The sequence below is a fragment of the Pelmatolapia mariae genome, linkage group LG2 (genome assembly GCF_036321145.2).
Source record: "Pelmatolapia mariae isolate MD_Pm_ZW linkage group LG2, Pm_UMD_F_2, whole genome shotgun sequence".
Taxonomy (NCBI): Eukaryota; Metazoa; Chordata; class Actinopteri; order Cichliformes; family Cichlidae; genus Pelmatolapia; species Pelmatolapia mariae.
Genome location: NC_086228.1, coordinates 21,999,403 through 22,018,251, shown reverse-complemented (window position 1 = coordinate 22,018,251; position 18,849 = coordinate 21,999,403). Strand labels below are relative to the sequence as shown.

At 40.9% G+C, this 18,849-nt stretch overlaps 3 protein-coding genes and 1 non-coding gene across 6 annotated transcripts in view; 3 read left to right on the top strand and 1 right to left on the bottom strand.

Annotated features, from left to right (window-relative positions):
- The first annotated feature begins 4,893 nt into the window (after positions 1 to 4,893).
- nkrf (NFKB repressing factor) lies at positions 4,894 to 11,287 on the top strand. Of its 2 annotated transcripts, XM_063494494.1 has the most exons (3): positions 4,894 to 5,253; positions 6,567 to 6,691; positions 8,304 to 11,287. In XM_063494494.1, the coding sequence occupies exons 2-3, from the start codon at positions 6,601 to 6,603 to the stop codon at positions 10,556 to 10,558; spliced, it is 2,346 nt and encodes a 781-aa protein (XP_063350564.1). In that variant the 5' UTR covers positions 4,894 to 5,253; positions 6,567 to 6,600; the 3' UTR covers positions 10,559 to 11,287. The 2 variants fall into 2 exon arrangements, with proteins under 2 accessions (XP_063350564.1, XP_063350565.1); XM_063494495.1 differs by lacking the exons at positions 4,894 to 5,253; positions 6,567 to 6,691 and adding an exon at positions 7,222 to 7,532.
- Positions 11,288 to 11,362: 75 nt separating this feature from the next.
- LOC134636072 (ubiquitin-conjugating enzyme E2 A) lies at positions 11,363 to 14,972 on the bottom strand. The gene is made up of 6 exons (XM_063485857.1): positions 14,778 to 14,972; positions 13,435 to 13,515; positions 13,307 to 13,332; positions 12,646 to 12,735; positions 12,460 to 12,548; positions 11,363 to 12,356 (listed from the first exon to the last, which is right to left on the bottom strand). The coding sequence occupies exons 1-6, from the start codon at positions 14,819 to 14,821 to the stop codon at positions 12,228 to 12,230; spliced, it is 459 nt and encodes a 152-aa protein (XP_063341927.1). The 5' UTR covers positions 14,822 to 14,972; the 3' UTR covers positions 11,363 to 12,227.
- A 657-nt stretch (positions 14,973 to 15,629) lies between these two features.
- trnae-uuc (transfer RNA glutamic acid (anticodon UUC)) lies at positions 15,630 to 15,701 on the top strand. Its single transcript has one exon. It is a non-coding gene; the product is annotated as a tRNA-Glu (tRNA).
- Positions 15,702 to 16,362: 661 nt separating this feature from the next.
- Positions 16,363 to 18,849, top strand: part of elf1 (E74-like ETS transcription factor 1) — a 38,208-nt gene continuing 35,721 nt past the window's right edge. The window contains exon 1 of one of the 2 annotated variants that reach the window (XM_063494492.1): positions 16,363 to 16,466. The gene's annotated coding sequence lies outside the window, so the exon portion shown is untranslated. Of the gene's footprint in view, positions 16,633 to 18,849 lie in introns of both variants that reach the window. The other variant, XM_063494490.2, reaches the window with a different exon arrangement.

Here is an 18,849-nt window from a genome sequence, read left to right as displayed (position 1 = left end):
GGCTCCAGCCCTCTCTGTGACTCCTATTTGGATAACTGGAAGGAAATGGATAGATGATTCTCAATCTGTGAGGCGCAGACAAGTAGAGGAAAAAAAATAAATGAAACTAAAATGAATGAAGTTTTTTTTAAGGGAAAGTAAAATTGCACAATTTATTTAAACGTATTTACTTATAAATGAATGAAACTAAACTACATCTTAGATACCTTTTTAAGACAATTAACTGATACAAACTGGGTTTTGTGACATTAATGGTTTTTGTCTTTGTTATTTTCACTTTCTTTGATGACCACAGTCAAATCCTAAAGTTATGTCTCTTCATAGGGTTCATCTGCTTCAAAGTATTTTTCTGGATTTATATATATTTACGAGAGATATGTGGAAAGAAATGTTCAATTTTAATTTAAAAAAAAAAACTTACATAGATGCAAAAACTAAGCTTAACTATTAGAGACAAATCTTTTTGCAAAGAATTGTTTCATTTATGTATTATAAAAATGCTGTTAAATATATCTACTGTAACATTCCTAGGGCTATTATTAGGCTATACATATACAATGATAGCAAATTATAATGTCACATTGTAAAATACTGGATGGAAGAATATAATTCAGAGGAAAATATTGCACTTTTCACCGTTTTACCTCACTTTATGACTTTTATTTATCAGCTACAGTTACCAGTAGCTTTGCATATATAAGATGTTGCTATCACTGGTTGATTAGACCTCTATATTTAGCTGGGCAGAGCTTTGGTGGAAATGACATAAGCTAAATAAATTTAATGTCCCAAGACTTAACATAATGGTAATACCCACTCTGACAGATGGAGAAGTTCTGTTCTGTCCCACTTTGTCCTGAAGGAGGCAGTGTAAGCAAAGATGTGCATATATAAAGAAAGAAAGAACCAGTATGTTTATTACTGATTATACTATGGATGAAATTATTTAATCTTTTTAAAATAGTTGACCACCTGCAGCATTGAATTGCTGCTCTTTCTAGCTCACTACCTGCAAAACTGTGGTTTTTATGGGCCTCCAAATCTGGAGATGACATGACAAAGCCAACATGGAACGAGCCAACTACTTTACAGTCTTAAGTTTTCAAGTTCATATTGGTCTTCCAGTTCTCAGAGAGGTGTGCCATCAACCCCAAATTCATTCTGCAACATAACAACAAATGAAAAATGCAACCGGAGTCAAAAAGAACTGTTTATAGTATCAAGCAAAACAGGACTGGTTCATACAGTCTGACACAGAGCCACAGAGATCATGTCTGCATAATGGAGTCCATCCAGGATAATGTGAAGAGACAGAGGAGACAAGACAGACTAACTCCAGAGAAATGGCAAGTATAACTTCCTGTTAAGTACCTAAAGTTTGACTGCCTGCTATTGGTTGGACTTTATAAATTATTCATTCTGCACCATACTATAAATGTATTTTTTGCAATACTTATGTTCATTTATATGGTTAACATGGTGAATTTGGTTTTGCTTGTATCAACTGAACTATCTGAATGAAGAAGAGAGAATATTTATTCCCTCCCTGAATATTAAACCATGTTTTAACTAGAAGAAGTACAAAACTACAATTTCTATATAATACTCCTACTTACATAAATATGAAAAACACTAAAATGATCATATTATTATTATTACTATTATTATATTGACTTATAATTACGCACTTAGTCTTAACTATCAGTGGACAAAACAACATTAAAACCACACAGCTAAAGCGAACATCAGTAAATTAAGTCAGTGACACTCCTCGATGGCAGCTGTCTCCCTCGGGAGCAGCAAGCACCCTGCAACACAGGAATAAAACCTCTGAGGAGCAGCTCCAAGAACAGGAGAAAGAGTCCAAAGTTTTGGCCAAGCTTAAAACTCTGCACATCCTTATTTTATTCAGCATCTTTGGTATAGTCAAGAATCCAATGGAATCCTCCAAGAATTCAGCAGAATCCTACTATTTTCCCTTACAGTCCTTTGTTTTTAGCACTGATTCACTGATCACACACATAAAATTTATGACATAAACATTAGACCCAAACACTGATAGAAAGTCCATTGATAGAAACTGATATTTATTTCTTCCATGGTGCACACAGGTAAGTCAGTCCATCACACCTCACTGCTTTGTTGATCCTGGGATTGGTTGATGGCTGAAGCTCAAACAGGCAGAGTACATTGAGCATTCTCTCTCTCCCCTAAAGCAACAAAGCAGAGCTGAGACTTTGCTCCCTTACCTGGGATCACTTGTCTTGATTTGCAGAAGTTGGCAATTCTCAATTTTGTCTTGAAGGTAGGGAACAACTTGTGTTACAAGTGTCAGTGTGGGCTGTATACTAATATGCGCGCTGTAGGTGGTACTGTCATCCCCAAGCGTCAGATGAGTCAGAGTAGCTGCACATCTCTCTTGTGCCTTCCCAGCAGCCTCAGTCCACATTTCCATACTTGTCATTAGCATGGTTGTCCCTGCTGAGGCACAATGTCCCCTCTAATGGGACTTGAAACAGCTCTCTGGTTCACATCATCCTGTTCTGGAGCCACCTCTTCCTCCAGCAGCAGCTTGATATGTAGTTGCAGTCAGGGGTTTGGGCACAGATGCTGTAGCATCTAATGATAGACTGGTAAATGGTTAGCTCTTGTCCTTTTTCTTCTTCTGTAGGGCTCTGAGGAGACTGTCAGCATGACCTTGCGCAGGGCTGTTGTGGCCTCCATGTGCTCCTCACTGTCGCAATCATCCCATTCATGATGTCTGCTGAAGTCTGATCCTAGATGCTTCTAGAAGTTTATATTTTGTTTCCCAGTCATGACTCCTGGCTTCTTTAATATGAGCTTCTGATCACGGTCAAAAGATTAATAGGGGCTGTACATCGGTGCTTGCCACTTAAACTGTGGGCATTTAAGGGACATATTGGGTGTAGCTGTCGGGTGTACTTTACTGTGGTAGAAAACTCTGCTGTGGAGGCGATCATGCTTTCTGATGAGTCAGCTTCTTGATATGAAACCTCCGGTGGCAGGCTGTGGTTGATAATGAATCACTGGAAGAGTCTGCAGGCACTGTGCGCTCCTCATCATCTCTGTTAAATGGTGGGGGTGGAAGTGGAGTAGGTGTAGCCATTGAAGGGCCACAGTCAGGGTCACGGTCCATTCTAATACACTGAGGCTCTAACGAGAGATACAGACAAGAACTTTCTCTGACAAAGCTTCTCATGCTTCCACATATTTAATGCTTTCAGGTGATTTTGGACATGTTTTTCTCTTGTATTCTATCTCTTGAATTTTTGTCCTTGCAGAAATCCAGAATGTTTTATCCAAACACAAAAAGCCCTGATCACTCTATCCACATATTTTCTCTTCACATAAACCACATTTGGAGACAATCCAACTCTTGATTGGTATTTTTCTTTATCAGACTTGTTTCCCACGCTCACAAATGTCCAGTTTTGTCTATCTGACGTGCCTGATCTCTACTCTAGAGGCAATCATCACCACAAATCCAAACTGTGTTTCACCATAATTTGATGGACAGTCAATTCAGCAAGGAGGACCCGGTCTTCAATTACTCGCTTCCTTTGAAAAATATTCCCAGTGTTCCTGGAACACAGCATTTACTCATCCCTGAAATCACCTTTTGACCAGATGTGAACACAGAGAAACAATTGTTTTCCTGTTTCGCCCCCCTAAATTATAACAGTTTATTTCGATCTCTCGCCATTTGAGGACAACGCGCTCCATTCCTAGAAATCCCCATGGAGATGGTCTAGGGTCCAAATAGTCAGGCTACTCATCTCTCAAATACATGAGGTTAGAGGCTGGAAAGCCTTCTTTCGAGATCAGTAAAAGCCAAGAGATCCCACTTCTGACACCAAACAAGCTCATTCTGGAAATCTGAAAGAAATTGAGACACACACAACCAGGTTGTCCTAAGTTGCATTTACCTTTGCAAAGGGATCAAACAACAGTAACAAGAAAAACGAAACAACAACAACAAAAAAAACCAAAACATGGCAGCAGTCTGCATGACATTTGACAAAAACAAATGGTAAGCAACACTGTGTATTAAAAGGTAATTTGTACATCAACATAGTGATCAAAATTTGAACCAAAGATTTCAAATTTAGACTCATAAATCCATAAGACCTGTTGTTCAAGGTTTTCAGACCAGTTCTTGTGTCATTTCCCTGTTTTACTTAGCAGACCGATCATCTGATGCATTAAATCATTACTTATTATTAATCTCTGTCTTCCTCCCGACTCCCAACCAGCCATGGGAGATAACTGTCTGTCCCTGAGCCTGGTTCTGTGGGAGGTTTCTTCCTGTAGGAAGTTTTTCCTTTCCAGTGTTGCCAAGTGCTTGCTCATAGAAGGTCATTTGAGGCTGGGGTTTTTCTATTACAATATAAAGCACCTTAAGGCGATACATTAAATTAAATTGGAAGTCTCTCAGTTCCTGGACATGACTTTCAGATACTATTGATTATTCATTATTTTCTTTTCCAAAGGCCTTCCACTTGTTATTTGTCTTATACTAATTGTCCACTTTCCAGCCAAGTTTTCTAATAAGTCTTTGGGAATCACCCTGTTTCTGCAAAAATACTAGTATAGGTATGTCAGAATGTTACATTTGACACTTCTGTAGATTAAACTAAATAAATGTAAACAAATCAAATGTTTTCTTCAGCCTGGTGAACTATTGCTTTGAACACCATAAAAATTCCAAGAAAGTCTGGATCACTGGAAGCAAAATACAAAGAAATGAGAGGAGGCTCAAGACTGTCGCAAAGCACTGCAAACACAAACCACGAGAGCCTGTTTTGTACGCTACATGTGCTCTCTAATAATCAAACGCAATGCATTCTGGGGCAGTGCGGTGACAGACGCCATGATTTTGCTGTAGCTGGACCAGAAAATGGATGCTTCCTGCTAGCTGAATGGGTAGCTGTAGCTGCAAGCTGGTTTTTTGTAACATTTTCAACTACAGTTTTTCAGGAAAGAGTTAGTAAGGGAAACAGACCTGCCAGACGGTTTCTTCTTAGGTCTGTTTTGATCCTTTAACTGTTATCAAAGAGTGTGATCAAGTTTTTGATGCGGGGCTGGGTTAGCTGGAAGCTACAGAATCAGCTAGCAGGCTAGTGCTAGCACGAAAATAATAATAGCCGGTTGATCGTAAGAATAAATGCGCTGTTTCCAGTTCAGATAAAAGACAGGTGTACATGTAGATGGGATCAAAGGCTACACCTTAAGGTAAGAGCACTACACTGATATCTAATGAGAAACTTAAATGTTGATAAATGTGTTTAGCTTGTTCAACGTGTTTGCTTGTGAGGGATGGACCCTGCATAGGATGGAACCTGTCGGTGTACTGCGTCACTCTGTCGAGGCGATTGTGATGGCATGAAATCCAGCTGTTTTCTCACACTTTAACATCCACAATAGGCTTAAAATATAAATTACGGCATTTTAATATTTTGCCCATTCACGGATTTTGTATTTTAGACTCTACGTGTTGCTGGGAGACCGTTTTCTCTGCTAACCGCATGGAGTGTGAATGAATGCGTTACCTCCAGCTATTTGTGTCTGTGGATCTACAGAAAGCATGTGATAGGGTGCGAGGAGAGAAGCTGTGGTACTGTGAGAGAAAGTCAGGAGTGACAGAGAAGTATGTGAGAATGGCGCAGGACATGTATTAGGACAGTGAGACAGGGATCTTCTCTAAACCCCTTCTTGGTTACAGTGATGGTAGGCAGGTTAACAGATGAGGCCAGGCAGGAGTGTCTGGATAAGGTGTTCACAGATGACATTGTTATCTTTAGGGACCGGGTGGAGGAAAGTTTGGGGATGTGGAGGTATGGACTGATGAGAAGTGAAAGTCAGCAGAAGCATCACGTGTAAATCAGAAGAAGACAGTGAAGATACAAGGAGTAGAGGTTGTGAAGGTGAACAAGCTTTAATGCTTAGGCCAACCACCCAAAACAATGGACAGTGCACAAGAGAGGTGAAGAAAAGAGTGCAGGCAGACTGGAGAGGGTAGAGATGAGTGGCAGAAGGATAGTAAGAAGAGTGAAAGGCAAGGTTTACAAAATGGTAGTGAGAGCTGCTGTGATGTATGGTTCAGGACGCTGGAACTGACAGGAAGACAGGATTCAGAGCTGGAGGTGGAAGTGCTGAAAATCCTAAGATTTTCACTAGGAGAGACCAGGATGCGCACGATTACAAATGAGTATATCAGAGGACAGCTCGGGTTGAGCGATTTGGAGGCAGCGTTAGAGAGGCAAGTCTGGGATGGCTTGAAAATGAGCAGAGGTGGGATAGTGGATATATTGGATAAAGGATGTTAAATATGGGGCTGCCAGGCAGGAGGATAAGAGAAAGGAGAAGGACATGTAGAAGGTTGTTGTGACAGAGGAGGATGGCAGGTATAGGGTGAGATGAAGGCAGATGATCCACTGTGGTGACCCCTTAATGCAGCAAGAAAAAGATGACCTCTGGTTATTTATGCTGAAACTGTAACACATACATGTGCCTAATCTGTCTGAAATCATTGGCCCCATTAACAGGTATGGCCTGGATTTGACTTGGACGGTGCTGGTTATGGCAGAAGGGACGGACACTGGCGAGATGCCCTCCTTTGAGCCAAGTCCCAGTTCTGAAGCAAAAAAGAGACATATTTCTTCTGATGGCAGTGAGTGTTTATCTGGGTTGCTGTCATTTTCTGTTTCTGTTTTAACATGCCAAAGTTACTCCGGGACATCAGCCATCAGCGGAACTTAAATTCATAGTTTTCCCCATGATGTGATCATCGGATACAGCAAGCTTTCTGTGTTTGATAGCAACATGATCTTAAAAACAGGAACAAAGACAGTGTCAAGTTATGTTCACCAACAAGACCAAACCAAGCTGCTATAATGCACAGTCAAAATGTTTGATGAGAAAATAAATAAATGTAATATTACTACTAATTTAAGATTTATTCTGTATCTTCCCATCATCCAACTCTAGCAAAATGGCCTCAATATGGACATGACAGATGCCTGTCAGTGCAAGTCTACTCAGTCCTTTATAATAGGGCTCTCATAGCTGTGCACTGGCCCCATGCACACCCTAAGTTTTCGCAGTTTATATTTTCTGGGAGAAACTGGTCTGTGCGCCATTCTTGTTTAGGCTATTATTGGCCCCTTCAGATCACTGCATAGGAGACAAAAGAGCTGAAGTAAAATTTGTAGGTTGCACACACATAATCCTTCACTCTGCATAGCCCAATACCCACTCAGGTGGACACAAATGTGGCATTGTGAATCCCACATAGGTCATCAGGATATGTTTCCAAGCACCACTCAGCACTGACAATAGTTGTGCTCCGATGTCACTACAGTGGCAGCCTCAGTGGTTCAGCCAGCACTGACTTTTACAGACTTCTTACAACTAACAATAATGAATTGAATTAATAAGATCACTCTAATTTCATAGTGATCCTGTATCCAATTATCGACATTGAAGTGCGCACACATCGAGAGTTCAGGAAGGTAGGAACTGCTGTTATTAATTGTGTTTAATAGTAATAATAAGAAAATGTACACACAGTTGCACGGCTGCCAGCACTACTGTTTAGATAAATGCAAAGTTCAGCAGTTGAGCACACAGCTTATGTGCTGACAGAAAAGATTAAATATACCTCACCAGGCTCACTGGGAATAGCAGAGGAAACCTGAGTCAGAGGTGTGTTTTAACGCTGCAGGTTTCAGCAACATTGCAGCTTTCTATTTTGAAAGTATAAAGACAGTTCTATGTGTTGTTGTTGTTGTTTACAGACCAGGGATGCAATAGGTGTATGTCAATATCCTGCAATGACACTATCTGTAAATAAGGTGCTAGTGTTTTTTTCCTTTAATTTTTATCATTTAGTTTTGAAGATGCAGGCAGACATGTAGTCAGATCACACAGCACTATTTAGCATACATCTGACATGCAAATGTAAAAATCTATTATGAAAAATGTTGGCATTTTTTTTTTAAATGGCCAAATCATTTGGTGAAATCATTAGCTAAATGTAGAATGTCAAAACTACAGTCAGTCTGAAAACCTAATATGGCTCAGCTCTTCACACCATTAACACGTTGTGCACCACCTTTTCATATGTTTATGAACCTGACAATAAATGCCACTGTAATTAACAATAATAACAAGTTAGCTCTGTTTTATAAAAGATCTCTTCATTACTTTTTTTGTAAACATCTGTGATTATATGGGTCCCTTTTGTTTTGCCTTAATTGCTTACTTGTGTCATTTTATTGCAGGAGAGGAGCCCATGAGAAAAATGCCTTTGACAAAATTTGGTTCCAGACCTCGATTTGAGCCTGTGCACTTTGTAAGCGGTGGGAGCAGTGGAGGAACCTACACTGATGAGAAGGAGAACGATAAGGAGCGCAGGAGGAGCGAGCTGTACAGTCCAAGGGACTCTGAACACTTTTCGTACAATAGCAGCAGCAGAGCACAGGGATCCTCCTCAATGAGGCCCGCTTTTGACAGAGTGCCATCATACACATCTGACTCCTGGGGTTCCCACAGGGACAGAGAAAGAGACCGAGACATTTCTTCAGGTAGTGGGTTGGGTTATGGAGGTCGTGGGTCGTCGTCAAACTTCTTGGCAAAAACACAGCAGGAGTACACAGCAAAATATGAAGCCCAAAACTTTCGGAGTTCGGACTCTTACTCTCAGCCGCCCAGGTACAATGGGTACGGGGGAGGGGGGCGATCGGGAGGCTGGGATTCAGGACGTCAGGGTTTGGGCTACAGCCATCAAGACAGGCCGTCATCGAGCAGGCTGTTCAGCAGAGTCTACAACAGCCCGGGGAGGACCAGTCCTAATGTTTCTCAGTCGGGCTCTTCATTGCAGCCTCTTGCAATATCTCAGCCAACATTAGATGAGAAGCAAAGGCTGATTGCCAATGTAGCATCTGCACTGGCTGTTGCTTTTAGGGACCCTATGTACATGACTGGAAGTGACTCACCAAACTATAATTTCATGTTGAGCCGTAGCATCCAGGCCTGCAAAACCAACCCTGAGTATATTTATGTGAGCCTGAAGGATATTCCTCAGGCTGATCTACCAAAGAACAAGAAAGTACCGACAGACGGCTACGCCTGTGAACTGAGATGCCAGGGTGTGTATCTTGCTACCGGATACTCCGGAAGTAAAAATGGGGCAAGAGACAGAGCCTCTGAGCAGGCTGTAAAACTTTTCCTGAAACCAGTCGAGGTTCGTGTCGTGCAGCGTAAATTCAGACACACTGTAGTTAATGACATGGTCGTGTGCCAGCTACACAGCCCGACACCAGCATTTTTGCCTGCACTCCGCAACCCGGAAGATAAGCCGACACCTAGCTCCAAGGGCCAGTACGAGCCTGACAAGCGTAAGCACTGGACAGAGTTTGTGGTGTTGGACAATGCTCACGACGCTATCTGCATACTGAACAACTCTGCAGCTTTTAATCGCATGATGATAGACTATAAATTCGATCTGCTACCCAACAGCAGTACATGGCTGTGCAGCGTTTTCCTGCAGAGCGAGCTGGTGGCACAGGCGATGGGCACCAAAAAGAGCTCTAAGCATGCAGCAGCGCAGGAGGCGGTCAGGAAACTTCGCCTGAACCAAGCGCAACGGCAGCAGCAGCAGCAGATGCAGCAGCAGCTGCAGCAGCAACAACAGCCGCAGTCTCAGTACTCCAGAGGAAATATTCAGTCAGATTCTGGTGGACGATTCGGGCAGCAAGGTGGCAAAAAGAAGCTGAGCGAGCTGGTTATCCTGGAAAACTCTGACAATGCAATCTGCATTATTAATGATACCGCTCAGTTTAATAAAGTGACTGCTGATTACAAGTTTACAGTTCTGCCCGATCATCGCTGGAAGTGTGAAGTTTACTTAGAAGGACAGTATGTCGCAGCAGGAATTGGGCCAAAGAAAATAGTGAAGCACATTGCAGCGTTGGAGGCTTTAGCCACACTGAGACAGACGCAGGCTGTGGTCAAATCCAACTTAAGAAAGGAGGGTCACAGCGACGCCATATCACGTTCTCAGATCATGGGTCGCTCAGGCGAAGAGGCCACGAGGCAGGAGATAAAGGAAGACAACATTGGAAACCAGCTGCTCCGGAAGATGGGCTGGAAAGGAGGCGGTCTGGGCCGCGACGGGGAAGGAATTGCGGAGCCAATCAGAGTGAAGGAGCAGTTCTCGAGAGAGGGTTTGGGTATGGACACGGATAAAACCGCAAATCAGCTCAGCAAGCGCGACATCGAGGACATCATTCGGAACTACGCCAGTTCAGACCGCCAGGACGACCTCCGTTTCTCCACTGACCTCACCAATGACGAACGCAAACAGATCCACCAGATATCGCAGAAATACGGGCTGCGAAGCAAGTCTTACGGACAGGGACGGCAACGCTTCCTCGTCGTCAGCCGCAAAGTACACAAAGACCAGCTCATTGGTCAACTTCTACAGGAAGGACAGGTGGGCCGATATGAGCTTGTGAAACCTCAGGCCTCACACTAATTTGCATGATGAGAAAAATCGTATATTTTTTTTTTTAAAGGACGCATTCATCGTCTTGGACTTGAAGGCAAACCGCACTCAAGCGTACCTGCTGTGTTTGTACTATGTTACAAATTTCCAGCACATGTTAATAAATGAGAATCTTTCAGGTATCTCTGGTGGTTTCAGCATTCCTTTGCCATGAACTATATTTTAGCTCTAACAGGGGCTGTAGGATGGATTTTGTCTTTTTGTCTCTCCTGCTTTTCCACATGAGCTTGTGGTCAGTGCATTGTGGTATCATATCCTAATGACGCTCCTGTTAATGCAATTCTTTCCAGTTTAAAAAAACAAATTTAGGCTTTTGTCACCTTTTGTTTTGTTCTGTGACTATTTAAGAAACCTGGCAGAATATGCAGCTTTTCTCACTGCTTGTTTGTGAACATTGGTAGACAGTTAACTCATCAAAGACAAGGATTATAGCGGCATTAACATCAAACTGTAGCTAGGTGCTCATACCAGTCTCACTGTAGTAATAAGGCATCTGTATTCAGCAATACCTGCAATGTTGTTTGCTATTTCAGAACATGGAGATCATTTTACAAGTACAAGAGCTGCATCCATGAGCAGAAAGTCTTCACATTGTAAGCTGTGATCTTTGTTAATGTCAGATGTGTTGGTTTATGTGAGTACAGTCAACGTGTCTGCTTGTTTTCACAGCTGTAATGACTGAATAAATTAAAACTGAGAACCATCAAAGAGGCTGAAATTAATTCAAATATTTTGTTCTTCTGGGTTAAGAAATAAGCAGCAAACAAATGGTGTATATTTATTTTTATTTACAAGAAAATGTACAGTTTGTTACATGGGTTACCGGTGCAAAGGTTTATAATCTGAAAATGGACACCATCCTGTTTAAAACAGTGTAATCAGCTTTTTATGGCAGCCGATTTCCAAGATTGTAAAATAGCATAGAAATGTTCACACAGCTTTAAAAAGTCAGCATTATGAAACCAAGTTAAGTGCTTGGACAGGGTACTAAATATCCTGTTTCTGTATTGAAGAGGGACATTTGTGTTTAGATTTTTTTTTCCTTTTTAAATCAAAGGCATGGCTTTACAAGAAAAGCTGAGAGAGAAAATGACCCCCAAAAGGCATCTGCTGAGTTGTTAGAGGGATGGATGTCCATGCCAGGTTAATTTTCGATCCCTCTTAAAGGCTTTTGATAGGCAGAGACAAAACCAAGAAGAGTGAGCCCCAAGACACCCAAGAACAGCTTTGCTTTTTGTAAATATGAACTGCCAGTATCTACACAGCAAACCACACAGCAAGCACATCTAAGTATCTGTCGCCCTATCATCCGACCACATTACTTCATGTATGAATAAATGGGTAGAAAAGTGACAGCTGAGAGAAGAGAGAAAAAAAATGTTGGGGCATGTAGCAAGTAACCCGGATATAACAAGGTACATTAACTTTTACCAAACATACGCTATTGCCCAACAATAGCATTCAGCAGGAGTGAATGCCACAACACAACGGCATACAAACTTTGCAACAGTTAGGGGGACAAATATACCAAAGGATTTTAAGATGTGTCATTTCGTTTTGGTGAGATCGGTCAATTTTCTTGATCAGTGTTTTCTTGTTACTGGGCTGGACACTGTTCATACTCCAACGACAATGGGGGTCAACAGTCACGCCAACTCTGTTCAACAATAGCAGAAACCCTTTTCTCGTACTCCCGTTTGTTTTCCTGGTAGAGCTGGGCTGCTTGGCTGTTGGCAGGACTGTTTGGGTTTGGCTCATCCAGTAAAGACTTTAAATACACAACAGAGAATGGCTGTGGGTTAGGTTTCTAATAACATTTTATGACATAAGAGTCAGAGCTACGTACTCATTACTGGAAGGCGGCAGGATACCTGTATTGAAGTTAAGATTGAAGACACATCATAGGTTGGACTCCAACGATTCTGAAGAATATCTAAGCATATGCTGCCGTCTGCATACACTGCAAAAGAGCATTGAAGACCACACAATGTTAAAACTTTAGGGCGTGATTATTTTAACATCAATAAATATCTCAAACTCAGTATGTTGGTAGATACCATTTGGATGAAACATTTTGGAGACAAATCGCACTGTCGGAGGTTTATTTGGGTATTCCTCTGTGAATTCAATGGTAAGTTTGAAGGTTCCTGAGAGAGAGAGAAGGAATGGTACAATGTGAATTAAAATACATAACAAAACAGAATTGTTTGGATATAGAGTACCATGTATATTGATAAGAGGAGTGTCTTCTTTGCCTTCTTTTAGTCTTGTTATTAATGTTTTTCAAATATTAAAAAGTTCAAGATTAATAAATACATTAATCAATGCATTACAGTACTCAAGGTAATATGTGACCTCTTAGACTCAAACTCTAGAGCAAAATTTCATCAGTCTTTCTAATTTTGCTGCCAAGTTAATTATAAGAAACTTGTAGGGAAATGATGCCAATTCAAGACAATAAATTACTGGTTTAAGTATTGAAACATATTCCATACTCTCATCTGCTTTATGTAGGAAAACTGATAAGCAGTTGTTGCTTTCTGGCCAAAAACAAAAAAAATTCTTCCACTAAAATATACTCAAAACTGTACCAATCGATATGATCCAACTACGAAAGCTCTATGCTTAACAGTCATCATGGTTTATTGCTGAGTTAATGTCAGATCAGCGTTGGGAAGACGCATTATGTGGATGCAAAGGGCTTTATGGACATCTTACCATCTTCAAAAGGTGTTCCCTCAGGTCTGCAAAAGAGGAAACAGTAAAGGGGATAAATCACCTCGCAAAAACGCACTTTTCAAAACAGCCACAAAATGTCTGATATAGCTTTTATTAGAGCAACTTACCCAAAAATGACAGCATTCCATACCATGATATTGTTTTCTGATGGGGCTCCACTAACTCCAGCTGGAGGGTCCTCTTGCAGCCTGACAGATAAAATGGACACACAGTTATATCACAGATAAAGAAAATGACTGAAACAGTCAGTTGTCAAAGTCTTTACTATTATTACCTCTTAGGCTTGTCATTAGGGCAGGTGAGTTAAGTATTTAAAACTGAAAGTGAATCTCCTAATGTATTAATCCTAAAAAGACTCTGACACTACATATTTACCAATAACAAACACTTAGTGCTTGGCAATCTCATATATATATATATATATATATATATATATATATATATATATATATATATATATATATATATTATTCCACTATTTTCCGTTTCATTGCGTTTCTTCTTTTGTGTATCTTTACCTTAATGAGATATTTTATAGAGCTACTCTGCTTTATTTAAGCCATGTTTTTATGATGATGTTTAATGTTTCTGCCTGCTGTAAGACAGAAACTTAAAACTTTTCAGAGTAATGTTTTGAGGCAAAAAACAAAAACAAAAAGAGAGTCCTTTTAAAAACACATCCGAAGGGCCATTACAACCACTACCTGTCTGATTTAATCAGTTAAAGTTCATCCTATTATTCACGCTCTTGAAGTATGCTGAAATACTATAAATATCGTTTTACAGTGGCCCAGATGAGATTAGATTTTGGACCTTGTGACCACCAGTACTGTGTGATTGGAACATACTGTGCAGAAACCATGTGCTGTGCAGGTTTTTAGTGGCTGCATAGCAGATGGTTTCTGATCCTCGGGTTCAGGTAGCCGTCTGTCAAGGCCCAGGGATAGAAGGTCTCCCAGATCAGTGTGTATATGGACAGTCTATCTAAACGTTTCACCTGGATTTGAAGGGCCACCTGGCTACTCGCTTTGACTACAACCTTAATTACAAGTTAGAAGCGCATCCAACTGAAATCATATTGAAATATTGCTGTTTACAGTTTAGGCTAGATGTTCGGTGATCGTCTCAGTTAGTACTACGACACCTAAAATAAGCCGGGACTCTTAAGTTGCACTACCTGAACGTTACTACTCCCGGATGCCTTGCTAGCACCGGTGTCAGCGCCCCGGTGTAATTATCTTTACAGATCAGTAGCTTACCAGTCATACATTCGTTAGTACTACCCGAATCTTCACCCACTTATGATCATTTCGTGTTTTTAAGACCCTGAATTTTATTGTTGTTGTTTAATAGCGGTGTTGTAGTTTTAATTGTCTTTTGGGCTAACGCTAACAAGCTAGCGGCAGGAGGCTAACCTTAGCTACTTCTCTGTTGTTTTCCTTTCGCTTACCGTTTAAAATCTCTCATTAAACGTCGTCTTGCTGGAGTTGACATCTTGATTAAATGGAAACCCAAATCGTTAACAAACACCTAAGCGGGTCAAACGTGGTGAAATGCGTGTTCTTTTTTAATCGGTGTATTATTTTAACTCTTAGCTGGCTAAGCTAAACGATTTGCGGCTAGTTTGTCAAATATTTGGCTGCCCCTCTCCAGTATAACGACTGTACCAAATACACAAAAGGGAGACCTCACGCCGCTTGCGTTGAAATTAGTAAACTGTACAATCACATAAAGCCAAATTAAAAAGTGGATACAGAATAAAACTTTTGGTTGTTACTGTTCTTGTATGAACATATTGAAGCTCGTTTTTACTATCGCTAGAGCGTTTTTATGTAGGTTGGTGGAACCCGTCTCTACACTTGAACTATCCCAGCAAAAATTACGTCATATGTTTGCACCCACATTAGTTGATTAGGACGCGCTAATGCCTCATAAATGGGCCTATCTTCTGTTTGTCGTCCTATTCAGTACTGACTTTGTTAATGTACTGATCTGTTCGATGCATACCCAGTTAGGTCTGTTACTTTAGGTGTAACCCGTGTCTAAGACATTGAGGTTTAATGTACAATACCTTCGAAACACCACTAGATGGTGCCTAGTTCCCAAGTGTTGTATATAATACGCTACTCATCCAAAACATGATATCTTTAAACATATGTCAATGATAAATAAACATAAACGTGTAACGTATAACGCGAAACTATAAAAGATTGTAAGGTCAGATAATAATAACTAACAATCACAAGTTAACCAATCTGGAAACCAGTGAGAAAACAATGTTGCCTTCTGACAAACATGACTTTCCCATATGGTCTAGCGGTTAGGATTCCTGGTTTTCACCCAGGCGGCCCGGGTTCGACTCCCGGTATGGGAACTACTGTTTTTGTCTCAAATTCTAGTATTTAGGTTTTTAACGATGATTTGACATTGGCAGTAATACAAGCAATACATAAAACCATTCAGTATTTTTTTTTTTTTGCTATTTGATACGTCTGGCACAGCATGCGGTCAATATTTCCAGGGAATCGACCCCGCCCGTCAGGGAGTTTTCGTTAGTTGCTCTCATCTCACAAAGGCTTGGACATTCCCGGAAGATGCCTGTTCCCACTTTATATCTCCATGACGCCTGTCGTAATATTAACAGAGTATAGGGGAACAGAATCTGCTCAAACTAAACCCCAAGTTTCGCGTGTAACACCGTCATTTTCTCTTTTCTCAACTTAATTTTTAAGTACATTGTGTCTGAAGCTGTGGGTTGTCTGTAAAATCGCACCTGCGACTTCGTAACGGTATAAGTAAAATTAATTCACTTTTAACGTGTAAATAACTTGAAAAAAAAATCCACATTTGCTGCGCGTGACACACGTAAATGACACTTTTCCATGACGTGTATAAAACGCATGAACCATTTTTTTTTGCCTTTTTTTTAAACTTAGAAACTTTTTTAAAAAAGCCTTTTAGCTCTTAAACCTCTTCCGTCTGCTTCGGACTCGCGTACTACTACCGCGCTTTGGGAAAACTTTGGTGCCGGGCCAGCTATTTCCCAGGAAAATGTGACTGTTAGGAATTCCCCACGCATCAGCCCCCGCCGGAGAAAACCTCGACCTTGTGTCAGCAAGCACACGAAAGCAGCGGGAGGGTAAGCTGACCGGTGACTGTGTGATGATGTAGCTGTAGCACCGTTAGTCTCCAACTCGCTCCAGGGATGTTTTTCTAACGTCGCCGCTTTTTTTAAAAATAAGAGAACAGCTTCTTACTGGCTATACAAAGCCGGGGAATATAATGTACTGATAACTTCTGCTGGGGTAAGTACATCTGGGATTTAAAAGGCATGTTTTACAGTAATTGCTTGCTTTTTTGTGACTAACAGCGTGGGTGCTAACGTTGAGATCGCCTTAATGTACATTTTTCTTTTTATGGATACTGGAAATAATGTGTTTTGTCACCACATGTAAGCATTTATATACTAAATGCCTTTAAATGCACTCTAAAGAAACACGACTGAACTCATATGATGTACTAGAAGCTGGCACACGACCTGCAGGGCTTTGCTCTGCCTTGCTTTACTACTCCATAGATTTCTGTGACTCCCCTTTGTGTCAGTCAGCTGGCATGTGACTACATGGTGTGATGGTGTGTGTCTTTATGAGTGTGTGAAAAATTGTTCAGATCAGCTATAACAGAAGAGTACTAGGGCACTTTTTCTGTCTCCACTTTTGTTTTACTAGATGATAGCTTTCATTTTGTCCTCCATTATGAAAAATATAGCCTTGACCCCAGGTCAGCTGCACTAACTCTAGGCCTAGAAAGTGTGGAAATTGAGAGTCTGTGCATAACTAGCCAGTTAGAGCAATATTCAAATTGGCATATCTTCTATCTCTGACTGCAATTAAGTGAGATTACAGATGAAATGACTGCTCATTTGAATAATTTTCTAAGCATGAATGTAATTTTTCATGTCTGCAGTCATGGTGAGCTGGTTGTCTTTTTTTGGCCTTTCTGTTACATTAGATCAGAGCTGTTTAAATGTGTAATTTCAACTTCAGCTACGAAATTATGTACAATTTTCATAATTTCCTGAAATGTTCTTGAATAAAATACAAATATATGCTATGAGAAAGTATGTTGTACTGAAACACCCTGAGGTTTCCTCACAGGGGTCTCTCTGTCTCTGCAGGATAAATGAATGTTTACTGATTTACACAAATATAGATCCGGCATGCTTGACAGAAGTGTTGATCAGCCCTATTCTGTAGTGAGTCTAAATGTTTGCCAGATGTTTACATTTTTGCTCTGAGATGCTTGTATCATGGGAGCGACAAACATCGTCTGATTGGCCGGCCCTTCGGAGCAGGAGGCCGTGACGCAGAGGGAAGAGGTGGGGGAATTTAAGAGCTTTTAGTCTGACGGCCCCACTAGAGACGGGAGCAGCTGGACCCACCAGTCCTTCACCCACCCCTCTCCCCTTTAGACTTCCCATGGTGGGAACACTGGCAGAGAGGCTTGTGGATAATTGGAAACTTCAATCCACTGAAAGCAATTATCCAGAACAAGACTTTCCAAATATACTCCAGTGTGGAGTCGTCTTGTTTGTTTCAAGCATGTGCTCCTTGTTTTAGGAACATCTTGCTACACTGCTGCCCACACTTTGCCCCTCTCCTCTCTGCTTTTCATTGCTTTAATGTTGCATAGGCTTCATCTGTGTGGACTTGAGCACTCTGCAGATAGAGTACTGTGTGGTTTAGGCTAAAGCAGTTCCTGTTAGCCTTCTTATCTTGTGACAGTGATGTCACCATCAGCAGTCTGAGCAGCTGAGGAGTCTGAAGATGACCGAGGACAACAACGGAGAGTCATTGTGTTTCTTTAAGTGTTGAAGGGCTCCTCAGACATCAGATATGTCTCCTTGCCCAAGATGTACCCGCCTGGCTTAATGGGCTTCTGGATATTGATTTAACTACACAAAAAGAAGAACTGAGCTCTTATCCCATTTAGAAAGCAGCACTCCAGTTTCATAAAAAGCTTTCAGAGCAGCCTTGCTGCAGAAAGGGAATATAGTAGCTTTTTATTTGGTTGCAAGTTGGTGTATGTGGTAATCTTTGAAAACAAGTCAAACTTCTTACAAATCTCAGAGATGTTTGAGTATCAAGAGCTAATATGAAGTTCTGTTATCTGGTGCTTTAGTGCCCACGCATGCAATTTCAACCTCAATAACTGTGTAATGACTCACAATTTCTTATGGCCACCAAATCTGCTCAATGATCCTTGCTTATAGGTGTAAATTAATGCCTTAGAAGTAACCACAAGATGGCAATGTTCATATGCTTTGACTAAACAAACAATCATATGGGAAGGCTGAAACCTCAAATGACTTGCATAAATGCAGGAACTGACTTGTGAAAAGAGAAACAAAACTGTTGAACTTCCCCCTTTTTTCCACATGTAGAAAAATACCCATGTCTGTCTGTTTTCTGTTGAAGGCTTGCAGGGGAACTGCTGATTGCAAAGTTCCTTAATTGTATGCT

Coding starts and splice junctions, on each gene's coding strand:
- nkrf (XM_063494494.1), top strand. CDS start 6,601: ATGGCAGAAGGGACGGACACTGGCGAGATGCCCTCCTTTGAGCCAAGT. Junction 6,692..8,303: donor ACATATTTCTTCTGATGGCA/GTGAGTGTTTAT, acceptor ATTTTATTGCAG/GAGAGGAGCCCATGAGAAAA.
- LOC134636072 (XM_063485857.1), bottom strand. CDS start 14,821: ATGTCAACTCCAGCAAGACGACGTTTAATGAGAGATTTTAAACG. Junction 13,516..14,777: donor TTAATGAGAGATTTTAAACG/GTAAGCGAAAGG, acceptor TTTATCTGTCAG/GCTGCAAGAGGACCCTCCAG. Junction 12,736..13,306: donor GGGAACACCTTTTGAAGATG/GTAAGATGTCCA, acceptor TCTCTCTCTCAG/GAACCTTCAAACTTACCATT.